Source organism: Dysidea avara, chromosome 12 (genome assembly GCF_963678975.1).
Source record: "Dysidea avara chromosome 12, odDysAvar1.4, whole genome shotgun sequence".
Classification (NCBI taxonomy): domain Eukaryota; kingdom Metazoa; phylum Porifera; class Demospongiae; order Dictyoceratida; family Dysideidae; genus Dysidea; species Dysidea avara.
This window is the reverse complement of record NC_089283.1, coordinates 11,565,692-11,583,127: the sequence shown is the minus strand read 5'-3', so window position 1 is coordinate 11,583,127 and position 17,436 is coordinate 11,565,692. Positions and strand designations below refer to the sequence as shown.

Sequence of the window (17,436 nt, the reverse complement as noted above, 5' to 3'; positions counted from 1 at the left end):
TGCGTTACTTAAGCGGTTCTTAGCCCAATATTAAGGGGGGGGTGGCCTGTCATGCTACAACCGGTCCCCCCAAAATCGGTCCCCCCGGACCAGTTGCAGCAACCATACTTGGTCCCCCCGGACTATTTGCAGCACTGCAACTTGTCCCCCCCGGACAACTTACGCCGCCACAGTTGGTCCCCCTCTGCCATAAGTGGTCCCCCACTGGCTTTATCATAGACTCGATCATAGATCTTTGAGAAGGCGTATAGGGCTAGGCACAAAGTGCCCCACTGTGCCGACCTAGTTTCCCGTTCCACTGTGGCCTTCGAGGTAGCCTTATAATTACTAGTAGCTATGCGTACGTATTATACTAAAGATCGAGATACTCTAATAGAGCGGTCAGTCAATACTCTAATAGAACAGTCACCTAACATCTACAGTTTCATTGCCTGCTAAGGATATATTGCAAATGAAATGCATGCGATGCCATTCTTTAGGTCTATAATAATCTGCTAGCATGATTGTCACTTTAATGTCCCTATATACAACTCTTGATCAATGTAGTCTACAAAAAAAGCAGTATGATCTAAACCATTCAAGATTATTTTGTCCTGAAAAAAAGCTTTAGCTTCTGGGGGTACAGATCCCTACTCCATATACTGGTGCATCCCCTTTGATAAACCCTGCTGGGATCAGCTGCTGTAAACATTAGGGGTAAAAACATTATAGGTAGCTATAGCACATGCATATACATGCAGTGGAATCTCTCTTAACAAACTCCCTGAATTAAGGACACAATAGAAAAACCTCCATAATAAGGACAAATTATTTTGTCCCAACTGGTCTAGGAAATACATTTTTATACCTTTAAAAAGGAAAACCTCTATATTACAGCAAAAAGTGGTAAAAAAATTCTGGGTCCCACAATATCTGTAATATATATAGAGAGGTTCCACTGTACAATTAAACTTGCAACTTAATGCTGACAAGATAAATTACATATAAATGACATAATAACAAAACTTTAGCTGATACTATTATTACTATTATTAGTAACTAACTATTATAGTGTTCACAGTATTGAAGACTGGCACAATCTACTGGCACAGTAAGAGGCTATTGGAGGTTTATTGGCTGTGATGCCTGAGCATATAATAATGTACCCACATCCACGCATTACAGCTACAGTGCTATCTAAATGATGATGAAAAGTATAATGGCTTAATACACATCACATAAACGAAATTATAAGAGGTTCTTGGAAGGTAATCTTATGTTGTTGACATGAAGCATGATTAAATTAGGAACCAGATTTTCATGCAAGTACAGTAACACCACTGATCTCATGTACAACATTATTATGCAGTCCTCAATAAGCTGATATTGTAGTCATTAAGTCACTAGGAAGGTCAGTGCCATCTGAAGCAATAGTTATGTAGCAGTTGTTAACTGGAACTGCAATTTCACCATCTATAATTAAAGTACTTGAGCTCTTTACAGCTATTGACCATATCCTGCATTGTCAAGGAGTATAATGCACAAGAAGTGAATGTCATAATATCAAGCCTTCAGTGCTGGTCACTGTAAAGTGTTAATAATAAATAATAATAATAAAGCAATAGAGATACCAGATATCATTTTCAAGGATAATTGTTTGTAATGATCATGTGATCAATAACTAACTTACTCACACTTTATTAATAATATTATTTTATATTGCATGTATACTCTTTTAGAGTCCTGCAGTGCAACTTTGAGTGTCCAGTACAATCTTCGCGATGAATTGTGTGCCAGTGCTTTAGTGAAGTGTTGTTGTGAACATGGTGAAACCTTTCTTATATAACCATGTGACACCCATGACCCTGTGTAAAATGGTGAAATAGTAACTTAAACAGTTGCATGGACATCAAGTGGAGCTTTCAGATTTGGCAATTAATACTTGATTGGTTTAATCATCCTAACCTACCATATATAGCACTAGCCAACAGTGCAGGTGGTCTGGTCATAACACTGATGCTTTCACACATTTATGGGTAAAACAGTGGATATTATAGTCTTTTTGAGAATCCATTAGATACAAATTTTGCCAATGCTGGTATGAATCTCAAGGATTCAAGAAATGGAAAGTGTGAAACTACACAGCACTGACTCATTATCACAATAGTTTGAAATAAAATAAAATTCCACCTTTTCATCTCAAAAATTTCTTGTACAACTCATTCAGCTTGTCTTTATCTTCAGTGACTTCTACTGACTACACACACACACACACACACACACACACACACACACACACACACACACACACACACACACACAAAGTCTGCTGACAACTGCTAAGTAACATTACTGAGTATACAGTATTTACTGTAATTGTTCCTGATTTTCTACATAAGTAAGTCCTAAAATGTTAATCCTTGCCGTTTGTCACAATCAGTTGCTCCAAGTGACTGAAAAGCACATCAAGTTAAATTAAAGTGGATAACAGATTTTAAAATGGAGAATCTACATAACTGAACAAATGATCTCTTATTTTCAACTAGCCATGCAAGTTATGTTTATACGTGCATGCTGCTATATTAGGCTCATTGCCAGAAAGACAGCCTTTTTGCATTAGCTTTGGTTATTCTCTGCTATAGGCTTGAGCTAATTATGCTTTGAAAATAGCCTATTATGATGTTGAGCTGTGCATGTGCTCAAAAGTCCAGCCAATTATGCTCAAAATTCAAAAATTGTTTGTGAACATTGAGAGGTGGTCAAGTTTGAATAGCCACCACATCGATTTTTGAAATTTAGGTTAAAATGCTGCAGTGTTTAGCCAAGTAAATAAGGTATAAGATATGGCTGGTATAGAACAATAAAACCATTGTGTGCAGTGACTCAATTAAACTATTCCTTGTCACACTTTAGTTTACTAACTTATTGGCCCGTAAGAACCACTTAATGTCACCATACTGCAGTAGTTGTAGTATCATTAATGGGGAATTTCAAGTTTACATGCTAAGACTAGAATAGAACCCTTCAACTATAGCCTGCCTGTATAATATACTATTTTTGACGAAAGTGACATTTTAGTGGAGATGGTAAATTGAGCATTGCAAGTTACACCGAAGTGATGGAGGTTCCCAGAAGCTTTGTAGCCTCTTTTGGAGATACATCTTAGTGTTATTCTGTCACATACTTCTGGAAACGGCATGTGGATGACTACATGACACTATAAGACATGTCATAGTGGTGACTGTTCTATTTGACTGACTGCTCTATTAGAGTATGTTTTGTTAGTATTGATTTTTGGAAGGGGGAATCGAAAGGGGCACCAGTGCCCACAACGCGTTACACGACTCATAAGAACCACGTGCAAATGCAAAACGATGCAATGTTCAGAATTATATGTTTAAGAATAGGTCATGCATTGCTCAAATTTCGCTTCACTGCTGAAGGACTCGTATTTCGTGAGGGCAGTGCGTTTTGATCAAGACGTTGAGCTAGTACTGACTGGGAAGCTGATAGTGGAGATTTCATTGGGGGGACCAGTTGCAGCAGGGCGGACCATCTGCAGTAACTTTACATGGTCCGGCCGGACTACTTGAAGCACGGTAGTTGGTCCGGCCGCGGGACCACTTGCGGCGGGGGACCACCTGCAGCGTGACAGGCCCCCTGTTGAAGGAGAATTGCAGTATATTTTGGCATTGTTAGTTTTAGCATTTTCATCTATTTAGCAAGCCATTTAAAGCCTAAAAGTTCTACAGTGAAACAGCTTCTGGGGGGATCCTCCTGACTTCTATCTTATACTACAGCCACACAACAACATCATGCACGAGCTTGCTTCCCCTGTATGTCAGGTACAGAATTGCTTATAGTTTATGCACCTATCATTGTATTCCCCCTCTGGCATACGTGGGGCTATAGTGGGGTGTACCTATTGTGTTGAATCTCCACTGTTTAATCAACCCACTAAAATTGGCTGGGATTTTATGGGGGTACGGTGCTTTATGATTTATCAAATGTCCATAACCGATAGTGGGGCACCACCTTTGTGTCAATTCCCATTGTAAAGCCTCACCTATGCTTAAGAGAGGGGTGTTGATAGGTATAGGTGCATTAGCAGCCTGGTAGATCGTAAGTTTTAACTGAGTTGGCCTGAGACCTTTTATCAGTGCTACAGAACTTAACGGCTCCCATCAGTTACTCCAGTAAAGTGTGTAGTTTGATAAGCACTTCATAGGGTACAGGATAATCTACTGTTCTTATGTTACAACAAAGTCTTTATGCAAACGCTTTAACTAAATAACTCCTCACTCAATTTCTATATTCATTGTATGTAATCAGCACTGTACTGCACCTTCTAATGATAATCACAGCAAAAGCGAGCCCTAACAATCATAGATAAAATTGTAGGTCATGAACCTTACTGGGAATTTGATAGCCTACATATAGGAGTACACTAGATGCCCTCTGCTGTGGCATTGATGTACGTTTGTCTGATGCCCTACTCAACTTGCACATAGTGTTTCTGTATGTGTATAAATGATGGAGAGATATATGTGCATAATTTTGTAACCCTTGGTATCAGAGCTACATTGAATGTGTTGATTTTTATTTATTAGCATATTTATCTGGCAAAATACTTCACATTTATACTAATGAAATTACAATTTTCTACAATTCTAGATTATCTTCACTTTAAGAAGTCTCAGAAGACCAATTCAGACCTTTGCTTTGATTTTCACGGAACCATCACCTCCAAGTTGGCTAGCATCGCATATCATACATAGGTAAGAATGTTCTACTAGCATTTGTTTAATAGCTGTAAAATTGGCTCATACAACAAGAAAATTCGTGGTATTTTTATATGCACTCACTATGTAGTTACTACCACAGGTACAGGGTGAGATGCATGGAGTATTTAAATCCACAAATGCCAATGTACTAGGAAAGTATTTGTAATACAAGTCCCCACATACATATATACAAACCCATTTCCAAAAAAAGTTTTACTTAGGGTTAGGCTAATCTCATCTCCAATCCATAGTGGTTACTGTGACATGCATACAAACAAACTCTTGGCAGTTTTACATATGACCAAGTCATAGTCTACAGGGGCGTACCGAGGGGGGTTTCCAGGGGTTTCAGGAAACCCCTTTGGATTTTACACACTACTTGAAACATTAAGAAATTGAAACTTCAGTTTCCAGAATCTGAAATCTATCGTGGAACAGGACACATTTTAAACTTAGTTAAATAATAGTTTCTAACATGATAGCAACATTTATAACATTGTTCTGAATTATGATTTTGGTGAAAAGATCGAGATACTCTAATAGAGCAGTCAGGTATTATAAACTACTCTAATATAACAGTCACTTAGCTATAGTGGAAACCCCTTTTCAAAATTCCTGCGTACGCCCCTGGTCTATAGCATGTACAAGTTGAGCTTAATCCTGAAAAACAGCAAAAAATGAAAAGTGGATTTTTTTTCAAGACAAATGATATTTCAGCCAACCAGATGATTAGTGGTGACAGTAAAAGTTTCAACAACAGACACGTGTGCAATACAAGTTTGGGAAAGGATTGCAATGGACCTGCACTTCTAAGGCTTCCCACAGGAAATGTATGGGGGAATTTTTGATTGGCTGTAGATGTTGTGCTAAGCATTTGAACAAAAAGATTTTGAAATATTTTTAGAGGGACAAGGAGTACTACAAATGAGCCAAATTTCAACATCATGTGTAATCGCATCCATGAGTTATTAAATGTTTTTGAGGATTCAGCTCAACGCGTACATACTATAGTGATGTATCTTTACTGTAGAATTGTGGATCCTACTCAATTATCAGTAGAAATCTTCCTAAATTTACACCCTATATATGCATCAATCTCTATGTAGGCACATTGCTATTTAAGTATAGAGAGCTCAAGAAATTGAGCACCAAATAATGTGGATTCCCCAAAATCTCCCTGATATGCCCTGAGGACTCATTGAGTAGTTAGTTGATGCAGACAGACATTACACATCCAATCATTTAAACTTTTCTACGTATGTAGCTTTGTGCAACTAAGGCCAATGAAACTTGATTAGCAGTTTCGCGTCATCGCCCGCATGCTTTTGATACACCCGCATGGAATTTCATTATTGGTATTTCAGATCGAAATACTCTAATAGAACGGTCACTTTTACTCTAATAGAGCAATCAGCTATACTCTAATGGAAAAATCACTTGTTATAGATTAGTAACGTACCTTAGCTATTTAATGCAAGAGTAATCAGTGTAGATCTCACTATTTTTTGGCAGAAATCTTCATGTTTGGATGTGTGTTGTGCTTTTGGAAAAATAATGAATAATAACCGCCCGCCCAACTGGTAATCAAGTTTCATTGGCCTAACTACCGTATTTACTTGATTTGTGCCCCAGGGATACTATTATTTTTTTTGCCCAAAAATAAGGATAAAACCTTTCGAATAGTGCTGCACTGTGGTATTATTCGAGGGTGCGCTACTAATATTTTAAACCTGCCACTGCTATAGCTATTCTACATTATAGTAGCGATTTCCAACCTACCAATTTTTCACACATATTTTTGCTACTTAAATTATACACCTTCAATAAACGTTTCACAAGCTGCCGTTCCAGTAAATGGTAGCCAATGCTTCGTACTTTGTATTGCACTTTATTGGATTAAAATCCATGCGGTATTTATTGAAATACAGCAAATCAAAGTTTGAGAAATAAAAATCCCCATAGGAAGCCCATACAAATAATTGCGTACGTAATTCTAATTGGAAGAATGTGGCACCTGTGATGGTCGAAGTTTCCGAGTGTTTCCGCGTGAATCTGCTGCTGATGAGGACGAAGAAAGTGGTTCTGGGCAAACCGTATATGCTGATTTCGATTTTTCCATGTGTTTTTTGATTGGAGGACGATTGATGTTGGATTACGATGGAAATATGGCCTTTTTAAAGGTAAATCGCCATCTAACACTGCTCAGAATTCAGCATTACAATCACCCTGGGCTTAAAGGCATCCCCCTGCATCGATGCAAGTATAGTTTGAAGGTGAGCAGTTTGTTGTCTTGCGCGGAATTGCAAAATAAGGTTCAAGGTTGAGCATAATCTTTTCAAAAGTGGAGACTGGCATGTGATACCAACCTTACATGGCTTCACACGTACCTGTTGTTATATTCTGGTGTGTTTACTGCTGTTTTGATCCATTTTATAGCAGCTTCAGTGATTGTAATTTTGATCAGAAACTATTTATAATTTCTCTTTGTAGTACAGTGATGTCATTGTGTTATATAATAATTATCATCCTTAGTGCTTACAATGTGACAAATAAAGCTGAACAATGTCCAAACAAATCTATTTTTAAAAATAATGTTGCTCTTACATTGTGTTATCTGATTGTTATGTTTCCGAAGTACGTGTTAATTGCGACTTGTGATGCCAGTACTTGCCATTTATAAAATATTACTGATTTTTCTAGTTGCATGGTTATCCTTGAAAATGCATTAAGTACCTGTGTATATATATTTAGTATTACATAATACACAGTTTTATTTATGCATCACTTGCTTTATTCATGTAATATTCTGAGTGGTCAGTCTACAAAGAAGTGGTCACTTTGAGAGGTTTTACTTACTTCATATGCTGTTCTTCATAAAATAGATATGTGGTGAAAATTTCATGTCGTTATTAGTTTTCTATCTAGATTTATGACACTTTGTATATTGTGTTTGGTGCCATGCAATATACATAAAAAGCATTGAAATGCTGTACACAAAAATCATCACACTGTAAACTTCTTTTCCTTATATCTTTTGATAGGAACCACTGATTGAGGTGGGGTTTGCACTAAAATGACCCTGACAAAATGCACAATATTGTTCATACCAATGAATGTATGGAATGTTAATTATTTAGTTTAGTTGGAAATCTCTAATTATAGTTTTATAAAACAATCACAACACGTTGCTACTTACTTCTTGAAGTTCTTCTATACAAGACCTTTCTTTCACTCTATTCCTTGTAGCACACCTCGTACTATGTGGTCAATTTACTAACTAATATCCAGAATTTTGATTATGTGACAGCCGTTAGGCGTTTAAGTTTTACCAGGTCAATGCCTTCCTTAAATCGAGATGGAGTTTAATACTAAGGGTATGAGAGCACTAGCAAAGAGTAATTACGAAAGTATAGTGCGGTACTATTTGAGGGTGTGGTACAATTAAAATTATTTTCAGAAACAAGGATAAAGACCCTCGAATAGTTACCGCACTGCGGTACTATTCGAGGGTGCGGCACTAATCGAGTAAATACGGTATATACTTTGTGGTCAAGATCAACTAGGAAAACATTTTTACCTGGAAAATTTTTCTACCTGTGATAGTGACAGATAAGATGATCTTAGTTCACACCCATTGCCAAGTGCTTTTAATGGCTGCCTCTGTCTGAAATACCCTATACCCAGAAATTTTTGCGGTACGTAATTTTCACGGTTTTTGCAGTTAGTAAAGCTGCTGTGAAATTTTATCCCATGAAAATTTATGTGTGTCCCACAAATTTTTAACTCGTTACTGCTATTACAATTATAGTTATGGCTCCTGGTTTGTGATACATAGGCATATGTGGAATCCACATATGCTTACAAACATTATAATGCATTCTCAATAATAAAGTGGGTGTGGCTCACGAAGGAACTGACTTACTGCAGTACTAAACCATGCCTCACAGAAGTTGACACCACTTTGCTACTTGATTCAAACGCTCTTTGAAGTAAAAATCAATCCAGACCCTTTGTAGCTCTGTGGTTGAGAACAAAATTCTTCAGCAATCTGTGAAATTTAAAATGCGAAAAATCCTTAGCTAAGAGGTACCTGTGAAATTAAAGTTCTGATATCGTGAAATATACATATCGTGAAAATTTCCAGGTATATGGTATCGAGAAGGGTGGAACTTTTGAGGTGGCCACTGTTACAAGATAGTCAAATACATGTACCTATCAATGTAATGCCCAACTACTATTGGCGGGTGGGAGAAGGTCAGGGGAAACTAAGCTTGGAGGTGTTTTTCTATAATCAAGAGTCCATTATTATGGACTCTTGGTATAATAGAGTATCTCGTTACATAGTAGCACACTATGTGTATTGGAATAACTCATTGTTTAGTAATGCCTCGCTTAGGCACTGCTTTAGCTATAAAGGAAGGTATGTACATTCATAACGGGTTATAACACTTTGTTACTATGTATACATAACTAATTACATTGCTCATACGTAAGTTGTAATGTTGTTTCTCCTGATTGGCAGTTTATTCCTCTTGCCAGCCAGTATGACCAGCAGTAGCAAAGTGGTGTGCAAGAAAAGAAAACTATCGGGTTTCAATGTTTGGCATAAGAATTATCTGAGATCATCAGGTACTGTATACAGATGGTCACTTGTTAATGTTTGTGTAATATAAAGCAACAGATACATATTTGATACATATAGGTGAACTGGTCAGAGAGTATGCTACACATGTGAACCATATGGCATTACTTGAGATCAGTAATTGTAATAGTATTTTTTAACAAGAAATCCACTCACTCACTGAATCTAAGTGGAGCCCTGTAAACATTAAAAGTAAAAATACAATACAAAACGCAAACATACATACACCAGCCTCTAGTATAACAGGAGATCTTAAATTGTTCCACAGAACAAACCCATGATAATAAATCTTCTCTTTCCATAATTGTCATGGTTTGATATCAGTATACGGTGCATTGTTTAATTAGAGACTTTTACATGTGGTCAAGAGACTCAAGACTTATTATATGTAATAGAGGGCACAAATCAGCTCAGGAAACAACCCTGGCTAAACAAAGTGTAGAACAAACCAAGGAAGTACCACAAGCCTAATTGTTATGTAGCATACAGAACTCAGTGCATATGACTAACTAAAATTGTCTCTGTGGACACATAGATTTTCTTACCAACTAAAAAATGTCTCCACATTGATTTATTTACTGAATGAGATGTCTCCATATACCATGTATGTATTTTAGCTTAATTGTTTTAAACACTAATATGCTTTTGTCCACTATTTTGGTAGATAAAAGCATTCCTTTGAAAAATAACAATTCCGTGTCAGCAGCAGAATGGCGGGCATTAAGTGTGGAGATGAATATCGGAATCTAGCAGATCAGGAACCACCTAGAAGTATAGATTTAAAGCAGAAGATAGATGCTTTTTGATTTGGTAATGAAGTAATATAGTAATGTTTATAGCCATTATATACATACATGGTCCTCATAATACTGGTGAGAAGTACGTCTTTGCTTTATTAGGGACCTACTTGATATGGTCACTATATTGAGGTGGTCTTATTGATGAGTTCATGAAGTACACCTTAGCTATATTTGGGACCTACTTGACATGGTCACTATAATGAGGTGGTCTTATTAATGAGGTAATGAAGTACACCTTAGCTATGTTTGGGACCTACTTGACATGGTCACTATAATGAGGTGGTCTTATTAATGAGGTAATGAAGTACACCTTAGCTATGTTTGGGACCTACTTGACATGGTCACTATAATGAGGTAGTCTTATTAATGAGGTCAAGAAGTACACCTTGGGTATGTTTGGGACCTACTTGACATGGTTGCTATGTGGTTTTATTGCAATTTTCAACCTGTCTTACTGATTTTTTTTCCAACCAGCATGACTTAATAATGGCTTAAGGTGCAAGCTTAATTTTTTTTACTAATAAACATTGCTTTCACTTGACTCATACTGCATGTACAGTGCTCACAACATGGACTTGCGTACCTTTGTAAGCTAGGTGATATGATTGGCAATGGTGTGCATGATTTTGGCCTGTATTCTGTCCTTAGTTACTGGGCTTATTTACTCCATTTATATATTAAAGTTCTGTGTGGCATCCTCAACACACTGTATTACTTTTTAGGTCAATTAAAAGTAAAAACAAGCAAAGTTGCTTGCGTATACCTGCACATATTATAGACATTTAATCTCTGATTCAATTACAAAGTTTTCCTTCCGTGTTATTATTGTTATTTCTAGTACCAGTTATATAAAACCAAGTACATACACCAACATGACAGCCTACCTATACGACATGTGTACAAGCGGTGCTATAGCCAACAACACCATCAGTGTATAGGATGGGTTTGTTATCACAACTAGATCTAAACACTTTGAAGTAAACTTTGTCATTGGTATTGTCCAACTCAAAAAGCGAGCCAGTGGTATTAGCAAGTCTAAAGATGAGGTTGCGCATAACAACGTAGTGAAGGCCGGCATGCACAACACAAATAAGGTAAGGCAATATAGTAGTTTTCTCACAAACTCATAGCTAATTTATTTATTACATCATTTACTTTCATTATTTCATTCATTATTTCTGATGTAATCTCAACTGCATTTTGTATGATTCTTAGTGCTTGGTTGACCAGTGTTGGGCAAGTTACTTTGCAAAAGTAACTAGGTACATATTACATATTACTTGCAACTGAACTATTTAGTTACAGTTACACATTACCCATAAAATAAAGTAACAGTAATAATATTACATATTATATTGCTTTGGGTCCACAGCCTTAAGCTGTCACGTGTGAAACTACCACCTTATCACGTGACATGATTGCATTGTTGGACAATGTGCAAATCTTGGTTATAAGTAAGAAGCTGGTGAATAAGCTTCATTCAGCAGGTTTCATTACTTTGCTGTGGCTAGGCGTTACTCAGTGGGTTACTACCGAGATTAGTAACTTCGTTACTTGTAGTAATAATATTACGTAATATTAGATTCGTTACAGTAACTATATTACTTAGGTAACACGTTACATTTGTAAGTAAAGTAACTTGAGTTATATTACCTGTTTTTATAGCGTATTTCATTATATTACTTAGTTACCACAAAAGTAATAATATTACGTAACGCGTTACATAAGTAGCGCGTTACTCCCAACACTGTGGTTGACAATGTATAATTTTAGCTATGCAGTGTCCAACACCAATGGTAATGCAGGACTACGAAGCAGACTTGGAGACAATTTACTATGCATGTCAGTAGCTTAACTAGATTAGCAACACTAACAGCCCTGTATGTGTATGGTATAAATGCCTCCCTAATATATATAATTATTCAGATTTTAGTTACAACTAAATTAAAATGTGCATACATGTAGAACTCTACATATGTGCAGTGCAGTTTTTTGTAGCATATATTCTACTTACAACCTTATGACTTTTTTGCTCATTACTGTGCAGAGTTCTACAATCGAAGAAAGCCTCAATGCGGACTCCTTTTTTGTTGTGGTCAAAGATAATATTCACTACATTGGGGGGAGTGATATGGGTGTATCATTTTTGGAAGATGAAGTTGCATGGCTGCCTTATTCCTTTATTGGATACTTGAACAAAAATGGTATGTTTTGTGTACCATGACCGATGATATTCATCATAAGCCTTTTGCATATGATAGATAATCACATACTTAAACTGAGTCCCACAGCTCTGCAGCAGAATGTGAGACGGATATTCAATCAACTTTACTGTAAGTGTGTTAAAGTGTGTTACATCATATCTATGACCGGAATTGAAATTCTAGCGTAGTACTTTCTTTGTTTGGCTAATTACTGGGATATAGGTACAAATACACAAACTGTTTGCCATAGGCAGAGAAATATCGTGAAAATAATTTCATCTCTGAAATTTTTGTGTTAACTTTTTTTTGTGGATATACATTAACATACGTATGGTCGTATGCACTAATATTTTTAACTGCATCCCCACAGACATAGCCCATCTTTTCACTTCATGTACTTAAGAAGATCATTCTTAACACACTTATAATCCTTGCACTCAGTAGACGGCACTATATTGTGTATATTTGAGGTTAAAATCTGTGGTATAACATATTTTCATGGTCAGACCAACCATGAAAATAATTTTGCCATGGAAATATCTCTACCTATGGTAATTTCCATTGAGTAATACCATGTACAAAATCTTATCTTACAGAGCAGTGCAAGGTCTCTGCTGTACACTTCACAGTACACATGTTCTTGTGCACTGTTAATCCCTTGGTTGCATAAGGATTAAATGTCATGTGCAGGTCTAGGCATTAGAGATAAACTCCCTTGTTTCATGACTTTTTCTTTGATCCCTTAAGTTGTTATTTACACGTATTGTACATATTCTCTATCTTGTCAGTCACGTTTGCTATTGATATTTCATGAAATGGTGTTATGTAAATACATAATACAACATTTATTTGTATGCAGAGTATGTGGGTACAGGTACTGTACATAGATACTTTCACAAAGTGTGAAAACACTTGTAGGTGATGCTAGTCAAGATGGAGCTAAACAATTACCATATAAGAACATTTCCCAGTATGGGATTCAAATAAGTGGACTACCAACTGGTATCACTTTAAAGAATCCAAGTGCATATGGTCCAAAGCAGTGTTGGTCAATTATTGAGCACAAAGATAGGCTGACACTCACCAGTAAGTTTTGATGTATTTATACTGTGCCACAGTAGTGTTTCTATATACATGTACTATATAGACCATTTGCACCATCACATGTACAACTATTGTGTATCTCCAAAGTTCCAGTACAATGATTTTTTTTAGTTCTGTACATAACTGCATTTATAAAGCAGGTCAAATTGTACCGATGTGATTTGTGTAGTAACCATATGTGTTATTATACAGTAGCTGTCTTGCAGATTGGTAATATTAGTACAACATTTACATATAGTTTATCTTACTGCAGTTAGCAACTCCCCCAGTACCTCCAACACAGCCATGTCTAATCAATATCTAGGTTAGTACTAGTACTGCATGAGATGTCTTTCTGTGTGTTAGTAGTGGAGTCATACCATTGAGTCAAATCATTGGTTAGTGCCAAGGTTATATCAAGGGTTTGTAATATAAATATATAGTACTGCAGTAGTATAATATTATAGTACTGATAGTACTATAATACTGAATGCTCTACTCTCACATACGTACTCCTGTGGATGGGAAATCATTTTTGTGGTTAGTGTATTGTGAAGTTGTGATGATATAATTCTGAGTTTTTGCATGTTTCTCGTATTATTTAGTTGGCAATTGAACATGTGCCCAACAACATTTGTAGCAACTGAATTAGTCTGTCAATGTTTCTCACTAAATTTTCATAGGTTTAGACTGCAATCAATGCCTTTCATAAATACAGCTGTTCTGAATGTGACAATTGTGAAATGGTACAAACAGTGCTTGCATGCTCAGTGTACAATTCTTCTTAGTCACAAGCCACAGTAGTTAGACATTACATCAAGTTAAAAATAACAATTGGCCACTGGCCAATTTTCGACCACATTTGCTAATTTCAGAACACATGATGGTGTTTGGCCATGCCACTTTTCCTGATGATAATGTATAAATGTCTGTTGGGTATGTGTTTTGCTACGTTAGAGCATGCTGGAAATCAATACATATTATAAACACATGCTGAGGCAACCTCTAGTCCATCCTTCTGTATCATTTTACAGCAATAACTCATCACTGGCCACCCAACTTTCAGAATGGCCTAATACTTGGCAAATTGGCCGTTTGTCCATGAACTTTCTGCATGATAGTAGGATTTAATCCTTGGTACATACAGTATGTAGTAATTGTAGATATTATTCATTTGTATTTGTCTAAACATTAACAGTCAACCCAACTACTGCATCTGCAGGCATGGCAGGTCAGACCCTTGGTTAGTGTTAAGGTATTTATGAAAGTTATTTTCAACAGTTAGCTCTGTAGCTACACATACTACCCCTGTAGGTGGGACAGGAAGCACCCTTGGTAAGTGTTGAGTTTTTTTGTGTATTAGCTCACTTAATTTCTTTATCAACAGTTAGTTCCATGTGCCCAAGTACTGCCAATGTAGGTGAGGTAGGCCACACCATCGGTAAGTGTTGAGTTATTTATGTATTAGCTCACTTAATTTCTTTATCAACAGTTAGTTCCGTGTGCCCAAGTACTGCCAGTTTAGGTGGGGCAGGCTACACCCTCCATAAGTGTTGAGTTATTTATGTATTAGCTCACTTAATTTCTTTATCAACAGTTAGTTCCGTGTGCCCAAGTACTGCCAGTTTAGGTGGGGCAGGCTACACCCTCCGTAAGTGTTGAGTTATTTATGTATTAGCTCACTTAATTTCTTTATCAACAGTTAGTTCCGTGTGCCCAAGTACTGCCAATGTAGGTGGAGCAGGCCACACCCTCAGTAAGTGTTGAATTATTTATGTATTGGCTCACTTAATTTCTTGATCAACAGTTAGTTCCGTGTGCCCAAGTACTGCCAATTTAGGTGGGGCAGGCCACACCCTCAGTAAGTGTTGAGTTATTTATGTATTAGCTCACTTAATTTCTTTATCAACAGTTAGTTCCGTGTGCCCAAGTACTGCCAATGTAGGTGGAGCAGGTCACACCCTCGGTAAGTGTAGAGTTATTTATGAATTAGCTCACTTAATTTCTTTATAAACAGTTAGTTCCGTGTGCCCAAGTGCTGCCAATGTAGGTGGAGCAGGCCACACCCTCGGTAAGTGTTGAGTTATTTATGAATTAGCTCACTTATTATCTTTATTAACAGTTAGTTCCGTGTGCCCAAGTGCTGCCATTGTAGGTGAGACAAAATTATTAAAAATTAAAAGTCACTTGCTTTTTATCAACGGTCAACTGTTTATGTCCATACACAACCTCTGTAGGTAGGGCAGGTCGGACGCTCGGTAAGCATTAGTATATTTATAATAAAGAGGTGAAAGTCTTTATCAACTGTCAATAAAGGTACTGTTTCTGCACGTCAGACAGGTCGGACCCTTGGTTAGTGCCAAGATATTATTTTATGAAACTACTTTCATTATCAACAGTTAGCTCAGTTTCAACAAGTACTTCCTCTGCAAGTGGGGCAGGTTGGACCCTTGGTAAGTAGTAGAATATTTATGAAGAGGTGAGAGTCTTTTATCAACTTTCAACCCAGGTATTCCTGCACGTTGGACAGGTCGGACCCTTGGTTAGTGCCAAGATATTGTTGTTGTTTTTAATGAACTACTTTTATACTTTTCATTATCAACAGTTAGCTCAGTGTCAACAAGTACTACACCTGGAAGTGGGGCAGGTCGAACCCTCGGTAAGCATTAGGATATTTATAAAGAGGTGACATTCTTTTATCAACTGTCAACCCAGGAACTGTTCCTGCACCTCGGACAGGTCGGACCCTTGGTTAGTGCCAAGATATTGTATTTTAATGAAACTACTTTTATACTTTTCATTATCAGCAGTTAGCTCAGTGTCAACACGTACTACACCTGGAAGTGGGGCAGGTCGAACTCTCGGTAAGCATTAGGATATTTATAAAGAGGTGACATTCTTTTATCAACTGCCAACCCTTCATATCCAGATACTGCTCCTGCAAGTCGAACAGGTAGGACACTTGGTTAGTGTTGAGGTATTTATGGAACTACTTACTTGTTTTCTCTATCAACAGTCAGTTCCATGTGCGCAAGTACTACCCATTCAGGTGGGGTGGGTCAGAACCCTGGTTAGTGTTAAGGCTATAAATTATAAATTTATGAAATTACTTTTTTTCTCTTTATCAACAGTTAGCTCTACGTGTGGTACATAGGGTCAATCTGTGGGTTAGTGATGTACAGTAGAGCATCATACTTTGGAATTTGTATGCGCAGTGCTAGAAATATGGTGTAGAAATTTATAAATCATTTTTGGTAGATGGAAAGTTTTCTGTTCACTAATTGCTTCCACATTGGAAATGCAGTCCGAACAAAATATAATTTTAGTCAGCCAAATGCTGAAAATGAGCAACGGCCAACTACTATTTCTAATACTGTATACATTTTTTGGTATTTACAGTACAGTGAAACCTCACTTAGCAGCCACCTCAAACATAGCTCTGATGTACTTTCCAACCTCACTAATAAGGCCTCATTATTGGTCCAGAGGTGGCCCTATAAATGAGGTTTCACTGTGCTATATTTTATTGGTATGAAGTTACTAGCATTTGCAATAATGTAGCCAGTGAGGTCGGACAGAAAGTGGTTCTCTTGTCTGAGAACAAGCAACCTATTGGGCTGGGGCAAGTCATCAATGGCCAAGCTGATGTTCATCTGCAAGCAATCCCTGATGGTTACTGCAAAGTAATGATTGATTATGTTGTACCAGGCACTCTACCATATCTAAAAAGTCCGTTTGATGATGATGACTTGCAAGCAGGACAGTTTACTGTATGGCCAAAAACTTTAACTAAAAGTGCATACAGTCAATGAAGTTACTGTAAATAATATTATGCTGGTTGTCACTGTAGAGTATTTTTGAAGCAACTTGTATAATGGCTGTAATTTAATGGACATGTATAGCGCTAAATATGGAGAGATACTTAGCTACACACTCACACAGGT

General features: G+C 37.1%; 1 protein-coding gene and 1 long non-coding RNA gene across 2 annotated transcripts; both read left to right on the top strand.

The window, feature by feature from the left end:
- Window positions 1-6,730: 6,730 nt before the first annotated feature.
- Window positions 6,731-9,395, top strand: LOC136241516 (uncharacterized). The gene is made up of 2 exons (XR_010694311.1): window positions 6,731-7,036; window positions 9,286-9,395. It is a non-coding gene; the product is annotated as an uncharacterized lncRNA (long non-coding RNA).
- Window positions 9,396-11,165: 1,770 nt separating this feature from the next.
- Window positions 11,166-17,381, top strand: LOC136241514 (uncharacterized). The gene is made up of 26 exons (XM_066032737.1): window positions 11,166-11,299; window positions 12,253-12,409; window positions 12,467-12,538; window positions 13,328-13,495; window positions 13,767-13,817; window positions 14,691-14,723; window positions 14,774-14,827; window positions 14,880-14,933; window positions 14,985-15,017; window positions 15,090-15,143; window positions 15,195-15,248; window positions 15,300-15,353; window positions 15,405-15,458; window positions 15,510-15,563; window positions 15,615-15,647; window positions 15,730-15,750; window positions 15,809-15,844; window positions 15,892-15,945; window positions 16,002-16,034; window positions 16,098-16,151; window positions 16,208-16,243; window positions 16,300-16,356; window positions 16,422-16,457; window positions 16,509-16,562; window positions 17,054-17,287; window positions 17,343-17,381. The coding sequence occupies exons 1-26, from the start codon at window positions 11,282-11,284 to the stop codon at window positions 17,351-17,353; spliced, it is 1,569 nt and encodes a 522-aa protein (XP_065888809.1). The 5' UTR covers window positions 11,166-11,281; the 3' UTR covers window positions 17,354-17,381.
- Window positions 17,382-17,436: the final 55 nt, after the last annotated feature.